General features: G+C 55.4%; 1 protein-coding gene across 1 annotated transcript; it reads left to right on the top strand.

Moving 5' to 3' along the window:
* The first annotated feature begins 268 nt into the window (after positions 1-268).
* P4HB (prolyl 4-hydroxylase subunit beta) lies at positions 269-8,259 on the top strand. Its single transcript, XM_063175548.1, has 11 exons — positions 269-460; positions 724-930; positions 1,683-1,816; positions 2,018-2,155; positions 4,186-4,290; positions 4,537-4,662; positions 4,898-5,098; positions 5,724-5,844; positions 6,051-6,232; positions 6,646-6,732; positions 7,229-8,259. The coding sequence occupies exons 1-11, from the start codon at positions 298-300 to the stop codon at positions 7,313-7,315; spliced, it is 1,551 nt and encodes a 516-aa protein (XP_063031618.1). The 5' UTR covers positions 269-297; the 3' UTR covers positions 7,316-8,259.
* Positions 8,260-9,470: the final 1,211 nt, after the last annotated feature.

The raw sequence follows: 9,470 nt of genomic DNA, 5'->3' as shown, positions 1-9,470 counted from the left end.
AGGGCAGGGGCCACGCGAGACGGCGGCGCCGACCAATGGCGAGCGGCATCGCGGGGAAAGGAGCCAATGGAGGCCTGCGGGCGGGGAGCGCGGACGGCGGCCAACCCGAGGCGGCGGCCGAGGGGTGTGCCCGGAGCGCCAGCCAATGGGCGGCGCGCAGTGGCCGGGGCAGCGGCGCCGGCCAATGGCAGGCGGGCGGCGCAGCCAATAGCGCGCAGCGGCGGCCGAGGGGGCGGGTTTATAAGGGGGAGGCGGCGCCGCGGCCGCGCCAGCCCGACCCTGAGGCCGCCATCAGCCATGGCGGCGGTGCGCGCTCTGCTCCCGCTGCTCTGTACGGCCCTGCTGCTGCCTCTGCCCCACCGCGCCGCCGCCCAGGAGGAGGAGGATGGCGTCCTGGTGCTGCGCGCCAGCTCCTTCGAGCAGGCGCTGGCCGAGCACCGATACCTGCTCGTCGAGTTCTGTGAGCGCGGCGGGGCCGGGCCGGGCCGGGCCGGGGGGAGCGGGCGGGCGGGGAGCGAGGGCGCGGCCGGGGACGGGAGGGTCGGGCCGGGGAGAGGCGCTGCGGGACGGGCTCTCCCTGGCGGGTGTGGGGCCGGGCCGGGGCGGGGGTCTGCGCGGCCCCCGGCCCGCCCCTCCCCGGGGCTCCGTGAGTCCCGGCGGGCCTCGGTGCGCCCGGGAGTGGTGGCGGGGAGGCCTGGCCGCCGCTGACTCCCCATCCCGCAGACGCGCCGTGGTGCGGGCACTGCAAAGCGCTGGCGCCCGAGTACGCGAAGGCGGCGGCGAAGCTGAAGGCGGAGGGCTCGGAAATCCGGCTGGCCAAGGTGGACGCCACGGAGGAGTCGGAGCTGGCGCAGCAGTTCGGCGTGCGTGGCTATCCCACCATCAAGTTCTTCAAGAACGGCGACAAGGCTGCGCCCAAGGAGTACACGGGTGAGGAGGGGCAGGACGCAGGTGAAGCGGGCCTGGCTGCGCCGCCAGGGTGCAGAGGGCAGCAACGTGGCGCCGGGTCCCAGCACATGGCCCCGTGCTGGAGCTGTGCTGCTGTGCCCGGACAAGGTCCACTGTGACAACGACCTGGGGATGGTGCTGAGCCCATGGGGAGCAGGCCAGCCTGCAATGGCCTCCCTCTGGAGAGATCCCTGAGGGCAGCCAGAGTGGAGGAAGCTGCTTTTAGCAAAGTGACTTGAGCTTGTTTTTTGTGTTGCTTAAGTTGACTCAAGCCTTTCCAGAACTGGAAACACACCTGGGCCATTGGGTGAGGAGGCAAACACGGGTAGTGAGAGGGCTGCAAGGAAGGCCAAGACAGAATTCAGCCAAGCCAGGCCCCAGAGTGCTGGTAACAGAGGGTGACATCCATAATAGAGATCCTGGAAGGAAAAGGTGCTGTGATAGCATAAGTAATACTGAGGTCATGGAGAAGTGTGTTGCATTACTGGTCAAAGTTTAAGGACGGGGGCAGGAGGTGAGAGAGGAATGGATTTGTGGGAGTCCCTTGTACCTTGACTTATCAATTAGGGATAAGCTTAATTACACTATGAGTGAAAGGGAAAGAGTTGCGCAAATGCGATCCTGGTTCTTGCTGATCTCTTGACCAGCTGCTGAAAATCTTGTCTCTGCAAGCTGTAGGGCTTTGTGCTCTTGGCCTTGGCTGGGGGAAGGTGACTCCTTGTTCTCTCCTGTAGCTGGCAGGGAGGCAGACGACATCGTCAGCTGGCTGAGGAAGCGCACGGGCCCGGCTGCTGCCAGCCTGGCTGATGTGGCTGCTGCTGAGGCTCTGGTGGACTCCAGTGAAGTGGTGGTGATTGGTTTCTTCAAGGTAGAGTTTGTGTTTCCCCTGGAGATGCTCTTGTGTGTGTCCAGGGCCTTCCCTGCTCCCTCCTGGCTGGGGAAGGTTCTGTGCCTTGTGCAATACTCGCTGCATTGCCTTCCTTGATCTTCCAGTTCTTCGGGCTGGGCCCTGGGATGGGAATGCTTGAGGTGATGTGGCTCCTCTGAGACACCTTCCTTTGCTCCCCAGGATTCGGCATCAGAGGCAGCAAAGGAGTTCCTGCAGGCAGCAGAAGCTGTGGATGATATTCCTTTTGGGATTTCCTCCAGTGCAGATGTCTTCACCAAGTACCAGATTAGTAAGGACAGTGTCATCCTCTTCAAGAAGGTACTGGCTGGTCCCAAGCCTGAGCACCACACTGGGCTCTGCTGTCTCTTTCCTTTTATTTAATTAGTCAGACTCCCACAAGGTCAGTCCTGGATGAAACAAAGGCCCCATGCTGCTGCTGTAGCTGTTCTTGGGCCTCAGAGCCTGTGGCCCCTTTGTGGGCTGGGGAGCCTCAGGGCCCACAGTGTGCAGCTGTGTCAGTCTGCCAGCCCTGTGCTGCTCTCCCAGAGCTGCTGGGCTTTGGGTGCAGGTTGTTCCTTCACTCCCTTCCCTTTTACCCAGCTCTCTGCAGTGCAGCAGTGTCTCACAGTCCTGGACAGGCCCAGGGGAACAGTAGATGAGCCCTCTGGCTGCCATGGTGCTGTTTGGCTGTGTCGTAGCAGAGCTGCTTTTCACTGCCCACTGCTGACCCCTGCTGTGTCCAGGAGCTGCTCTGTCTCACTGCTGTGGGTTCTGCAGTGCAGGGATTCCAGAGAAGCTCCTAAGAGGATTTGCAGTTCCAGCTGACTGGGCTGGGGCAGTGGATTATGTGCAGGAGGGTGCTGACTGCCTACAGAACCACAAATGCTCTAATGGAGGCATGACAATCCCTGTCACTGGGATGGATTTCCAAGTCTGAGCAGACAAGAAGAGGTTCTTCAGGCTTGGTGGCTCCTCACCCAGAGGTGCTGTGAGGCAGGACTGAGTGCTTTGGGTTCAGATTTACTAAAGCTGTAATGTCATCAATTGTGACTTTGCCCAGCCTGACCTAACACAAGACTTCCTTCTTGTTCACCTGAAACAATTGTTTTATTATACTGTACCTCTGACACTGTAGGTTTTTTATGGTGATAGAAGCTTGTAGACTTCAATTCTGAGTCAGAGTCACTCAGGTCAGTGTAGCTGAGGAAATATCTGGCTAATGAGCTCAAAATGCATTAACAAAATGCGGGGAGAAGGGAGGGAGGAGTGTTTTGTTCTTGTCTCGTTTGGTAGTTGTGTGCTGTTGTATGAGTAGCTCTGTATGTCAGCTTTGTGTGCCAGCCAGTGTGTGCTGGGAGCAGGAGTGACCATGCTGTGCCAGGCTGGGGAGGGGCAGGAGTGCTCAGACCTACCCAGCCACTGGGGCTCCTCTCTGTTCTGTGCAATGGCGTGGCAGCGCCACAGCAGCTCCTGCATAGATCTGCTCTGAGCCAGGCAGAAAAGGAGCACCCACAGAAATCAAACCCCAGGGCAGGAGACCTTCGTGGCCTGTTTTGGGCTTTGGCTCCATACCATTAGTGGGGTCCGAACTGAGAGGGTTTGGCTCGTTGTTCTTCTCTTACTCTGTGAGAGTTGTCCAGGCTTGCAGAGGGCCTCACACAGCTGTCCTGATGGTGCTGAGGCAATCTGCAGAACTCCTCAGAGTGTTTGCAGAGTTGTTTTCCTCAGCTTTTCCACTGAGGCTGGTATGCCTCCCCTTAACAGAAGGGTATCTGAGTCCACACTCTTCCTTCTGTCAACAGCCCTAGTGTGGCCTTGCCAGGGCACTGCTGTGCCCTTCTGCACATCCTCCCTGCAGCTGTTGCTGTTTCAGGCTGCCAGAGGGTTCTGGGAATCTTGCTCAGGGCTGACGGGGTGATGGCCCCGTGGAACAGGACCTGGCACCTCCAGTGTGGTGTGCAGCATGTGCTGTTGTCCTAACACAGACTGGAATGAGTCCCCTGAGCTGGGCAAGTTGCTGTTTGCTGTCAGCTGTTCCCAGCACTGTGTGGCTGCAGTGGCTGCTCAGGGCCCTTCTTGGTGACTTGCACCATGAGTGCTCTCACAGTGGTGCAGAGCAAGGCTGAGATCAAACCTGGCTGTTGCTGCTGCTTGCCTTCTGGTGGGGGGTGATTTAAAGCTTTGCTTGCAAGGAAGATGGGCACCTTGATCCAGGTTTTAGGTGGATTTTTGGTAACCTCGTTGAGATGGAAGCCTGCTCAGAAGGAGTGCAGCTGAGATCCCTTGGGGCAGTGAGAGATTTGTGTGAGATGCACAAGTGTTCTGATGAAAAATGTCTGTTCTTGCAGTTTGATGAAGGCCAGAACAACTTTGAAGGGGATCTCACAAAAGATAATCTGCTGAACTTCATCAAGTCTAATTCATTGCCTCTGGTCATAGAGTTCACTGAGCAGGTGGGTTTTAGATGTCCAACAAGGCCTTCCCATTGCTGCTGCAAGAATGTAGTAGAGGTCCACTTGTAGATTGTATGATCATGTTTTACTGTGGAGCTGGCTCTGGGGATGTGGAGGAGTGGGGAGGACACAGAATACAGAGATGGGAGCTTGCTGTGCAGAGCAGGCCTGCAGCATTGGAGTTAAACTGGTCTGGATACTGATATGCCTCTGTTCCAAAAATAAAGTTTATTTTTTACTCCTCAGACTGCTCCTAAAATATTTGGAGGAGAGATCAAGACTCATATTCTGCTTTTCCTACCAAAAAGTGTGTCTGACTATCAAGGGAAGCTGGACAACTTCAAGAGTGCAGCTGGGGACTTCAAAGGGAAGGTGAGCTGGATTTCTTGGATCATGAGCTAGGAGACCACCCACCTCCGCAGAGAGGTGTAGCACTGTCTTTAACCATGGAGCAGCTGTGGAGGGGAACTTGAAGCTAGCTCTCTCCTCTGGGACAGGGGAGGAAAAGAGCCAGCTCAGCTACACTTGGTGTGAGCGTGCACCTGAAGCGTCAGTAGCTACAAGGTACTCGTGTTCACCTCCTGCCTTTCCCTTTTTTCCTCCCAAGATCCTGTTCATCTTCATAGACAGTGACCACAGTGACAACCAGAGGATTTTGGAGTTCTTTGGCCTGAAGAAGGAAGAGTGCCCAGCTGTACGTCTGATCACCCTGGAGGAAGAAATGACCAAATACAAACCTGAATCTGATGAGCTCACGGCAGACAAGATCAAAGAGTTCTGTAACAAATTCCTGGCAGGCAAGATCAAGGTATGTGGATTAGCAGCAGTGGTGATGAATGGGGTGGCTGAGAGGGAACAGAAATGCTCCCTGTGAGGGGCTGGAGAAGCTCCTCCGCCTTGTGCACGGAGCATCCCGTGGGCTTTGTGCTTAGGAGTGAAAGGCAAAGCTGCTGGGGCCCGGAGGCTGCAGGAGGGTGAGCCAGAGCAGGCAGCTGTGCTCTCCCTGTGGGGACTGCACTGTTGGTCCAGTTGCTCTTTGTGCCAGCAGTGTGTGGAAGGTGTGAATTGTGTGGCACAGGGGAAAGGGTTGTCAGCTCCCATCTGCTGAGGGGCTCTGTGTGGCTCAGCCCGCAGTGAGGGTGCGGCAAAGCCCAGTCCTTGGGGAACAGGGCTGTCAGCAGGGCTGGGGGCTTTCCTCCTGCAGAGCTCTGTTGTCATTCTCTGCTCAAGAGCACCTGCTCCTCCTGCTGGGCCGGGGTGGGAAGGAGGCTCTGTGGGAGAAGAGGAAGTGACAGTTCATCTGGTTGCTTACAGCCTGTGACTGAGGCACCAGTGGGGTGTTGAAACCTGGCTTTTCCAGGATGTGTGATTGCATGATCAGCCCCAGTAGCTATGTAGCAAACAGTTTGTCTGAATTTCACTTTTTATTCCAGCCCCACCTAATGAGTCAGGATCTTCCTGAAGACTGGGACAAGCATCCTGTCAAAGTTCTGGTTGGGAAGAACTTTGAAGAAGTTGCTTTTGATGAGAACAAGAATGTCTTTGTGGAGTTCTGTGAGTATCTTTCTACAGCTGATTCCAAGTAACTGGTGTGAAAGGATTCCCAAAACCCCTGTGTGACCAGGATTAGGGGAAAAGCCTTTTGCAGCCTGGGCCCCAAAAGCAGTGCCTCGGTTGCAGAGATGTGTGAGAACTGTCTGACTGGGGAGGAGTGGTGCCTCGTTAGATTGCTGGTGCAGCTGTGTGTCTGTGATTAACAGATGCCCCGTGGTGTGGTCACTGCAAGCAGCTGGCCCCGATCTGGGACAAGCTGGGAGAAACCTACAGGGACCACGAGAATATTGTCATTGCCAAGATGGACTCGACAGCTAATGAAGTGGAGGCAGTGAAAATCCACAGCTTCCCCACGCTCAAGTTCTTCCCTGCAGGCTCTGGCAGAAATGTAAGCAGGCAGCTGGGCTGGCCAGGGAGCACAGAGCACTCGCTGCTCGCTCTGCACAGGACTGGGGAGGGCTCTGCATCCTGTGGGCACGGAACACAGCGAGTCTGCAGGACACCCAGGGCCCTCTGAGGGGTCTGGGCTGTAGGGAAAGAGCCTGGGGGGCAGTGGGAAGTGGGAATGGGGAAAAGAGGGAGCATAGAGGACAGTGTGCTCATCTGCAGGCTATTCTTTCCTCGCAGTGATCTCTGAAGTCTAGTGGCTGAGCTGTTTTCCTTCGTCTCATATGGGTGAAGGTGAATTTTTAAATTCCCTTTTGCTTGGCATGTTCACTGTTGCTCAGAAAGAGAATTCTCCTCTCCAGGGGTGTGGGTCTGTAGTGCCCATAACCAGCATCCTTGTGTTTTCCTGTGTAGGTAATTGACTATAATGGGGAGAGGACACTAGAAGGCTTCAAAAAATTCCTGGAGAGCGGAGGTCAGGATGGGGCAGCAGCTGATGATGTGAGTAATGTGTATGGTTACTCTGGGCCCTTGGGAGCAGGGTTCTGTGCCTGAACCCTCAGTCCTAAATAAGATCCTGTGTTGTTCCATATCATGTTGCTGGTGAGCAAAGTGCCCACACCAGTGTGGTCTGTTTGGGTGGCTGTGGGCCTGCAGTGCCTCCTGTCCTGGAGAGCACCCCGAGGGTGTCAGGCAGCACTGCTGGGGCACTGGGCACCTGGAACTGGGCTGTGTGATCAGCGCCACATACCTGTGTGTCTGCTTGGAGGCTCTCACCTGCTGGGGGCTGGGGAGGCTACTACAGGTGTACAGGTGCCATCTTCTGTAAGGCTTCCTAATCCTTAATGTCCTGAGTCTGAAGCTCTTGATGGAAGTCTCTGGATGTGTTGTTAGCATGGCAGCAGAGAGCAGTGACCAGATGAGGGGTGCTGCTCAGTGCTGGGTTCTGGGTCTGCCTCATGTGCCAGCAACCAGGAGCTGTCTGTAACCTCCACAGGATCTGGAGGACCTGGAGATGGATGAAGAAACTGAACTTGAGGAAGGTGATGAGGATGAGCAGAAACTTCAAAAGGATGAATTGTAAAGAGAAGACTGATCTACATCACCCAAAAAAATCAGACACTAAATTGGCTGCTATGATGCAGCCCAGTGAGTCAGAAACCCATTAAGATTTAAAGCAGAAGGTAAATGACTGGAAATCCAGGGATTGGCTTCTAAAGTAACACTTTACCCTCACTTGTCTGTACACTTACCTTTTCTTTCTTTTGGCTTTTGAAAAGGGAACTGTCACTAGGGAGCCAGCCCAGCCAGCTGGGCTCTTTTTTCTATTGTGATGTACTTTTTTGTACACAGCTTTTGTCTGGAGAACTCTGTTCTTCTGGGCAGCAGGAGGTTGTGAGGTGGTACCAGGAGTTCAGTAGCCTGACAATCTGGAGCCTTGCCACTAACATCTTCCAGACAGCTTTTTTTTTCTCTTTTTCTTTTAAAACTAAAGCCCCTAATTGATTTCTGCACCTGGCAGGGTCCTTAGTGGTGTCAGCTGTTCTTCCCTGGAGCTGGCCTTCAGCAGATGTGGGGGCAGAAGGCTGATGGCTTCCTGGGGAAAGGTGTATGTGAAGGTGCTTCTCTTCATGCTAGCCAGACGTTTCCTTTCCCTTCTCCTTTAAGACGCTTGGAGATGTCTATTCCAAGCTCCTGGAGGGGTGGAATACTGTGTGCACTGGCTGTGGCAGGCTCTGAGGGTGGAGGTGGCTGCTGGCTCACCAGCTGTGTTGACATCCTTTTGATCAAAGACAAGAGTTGCAATCCCTTTCACGAATTATTTTGAGTGGGTTGACCCGGCAGGTGGGTGGTGGGGGAGGGCCTGATAAACAGATCAGACAGGACATTTGCAATTACTGGGGTTTGGGAATGTGGCTGAGGGAGTGCCTCACAGGCCTGAGCTGCATCAGGCTGGTTCTTAGCATTCTGCTACAATAACATTGGTACTGAATTTGATGGCCAAATAAAGTTGAGATTTTAATACTATTATGTCTCTTTGTCTTTATCAGCATGTAGGATATTTGAACCTACCCTGGAAGGGGAGATCAGAGTTGTAGGCTGATTCCCAAGGGACTCTGCTGCAATGGGGTGTGTGTCACGTTCTCCAAGTAATTAGTAAAGGAAAAGAACATTCCAGTGCCGGTGTCCTGTCCGGATTCCAGGGCTGGTGCAGGTGTGAGCGGCCGTGGCTTGGCTCTGGGAGTGCGCAGCCCCTGGGCCAGCTGGCCGGGCTGAGGGGACATTGCTGCTGGGCTCTGCTAGTCAGGCTCACATGACCCCCTGAGCCACTGCTGCTATTTCCAAACCTGCTGCTTGCTGCTGAAGGTATTTTGGTTAGAAAATATGCTATAAATGTCACAGGGAGGGCATGGTGAGGCTAGAGGACAACTGGGGGCACCTCAGTGGATGGGATGTGTGCTGGAGCAGTGGCACAGGGTGTTGGACAACACTTGTGTCTGTCTCCAGCTCCAGCCTTTGCTGGGCCCCAGATGTGGTGTTCCCAAACTTGGGGCACAGCAGCGCCAGGGCTGGGGCTGAGCAGGCCCCCCCTCAGCACGGGATGAGGAAGGGCTGTCCCTGACAGAGCAGCAGCCAGGTGTGTGTGAGACCTGTACCTGCAGATACAGGGAGGAGCTGCCTCCCTCCAGGGCTATGACTGAAGGTGGGCAGTGGCCACTGCTGCACCCACAAACACAGTGGTGCTGGGGGCCTGGGCTGGTTGGTGACAGCTGCTTGGTCTTTTGGAGTGGGGAGGAAGGGACTCTCGCTAATCAAGTCCCACTGAAAGGAGGGACTAGAACTTGACTCAGCTGGGTCTGTTTTGCACAGCCAGTTGAACTGTGACCAAGCCTGAGCTCTGCAGAGCTCTCCTCTCCCTGGGCAGACACCCACTGTGCCCGGCTTAGAGGAGGTGCCTCCCCTAGCCCAAGGGTCCCTGTGGCAGGGCAGGAGCTCAGCAGCCATTGGATGTACATGCCTAATTGCTGTTCCAAGAAAGCAGGCTGCGAGTGTTCTGTGCTGTGTTCAGGCGCATCCACGAGCGGATGCTCAGCCAAGGGATCGATGCTTTTGCCAGCAGATAAACAAGTGCAGGAGTTCTGGGGTGTGTGCCTGCCTGTGGTGCTGGGGTCAGGGCAGGGGTCTGCAGCAGGTGGGCAGAGTGAAACCCCTGACTCCTGAAGCAGCACAGGGATTTT

The sequence above is a fragment of the Melospiza melodia genome, chromosome 24 (assembly GCF_035770615.1).
Source record: "Melospiza melodia melodia isolate bMelMel2 chromosome 24, bMelMel2.pri, whole genome shotgun sequence".
Classification (NCBI taxonomy): Eukaryota; Metazoa; Chordata; class Aves; order Passeriformes; family Passerellidae; genus Melospiza; species Melospiza melodia.
The sequence above is the reverse complement of the archived record's forward strand: the minus strand, read 5'-3'. Positions and strand labels throughout refer to the sequence as shown.

Bases quoted from the DNA above. Each gene is read 5' to 3' on its own strand.
- P4HB (XM_063175548.1), top strand. From the start codon at position 298: ATGGCGGCGGTGCGCGCTCTGCTCCCGCTGCTCTGTACGGCCCTGCTG. The intron at 4,291-4,536 runs GTGGGTTTTAGA...TTTACTCCTCAG, and splicing joins TCATAGAGTTCACTGAGCAG to ACTGCTCCTAAAATATTTGG. The intron at 4,663-4,897 runs GTGAGCTGGATT...TTTCCTCCCAAG, and splicing joins CTGGGGACTTCAAAGGGAAG to ATCCTGTTCATCTTCATAGA.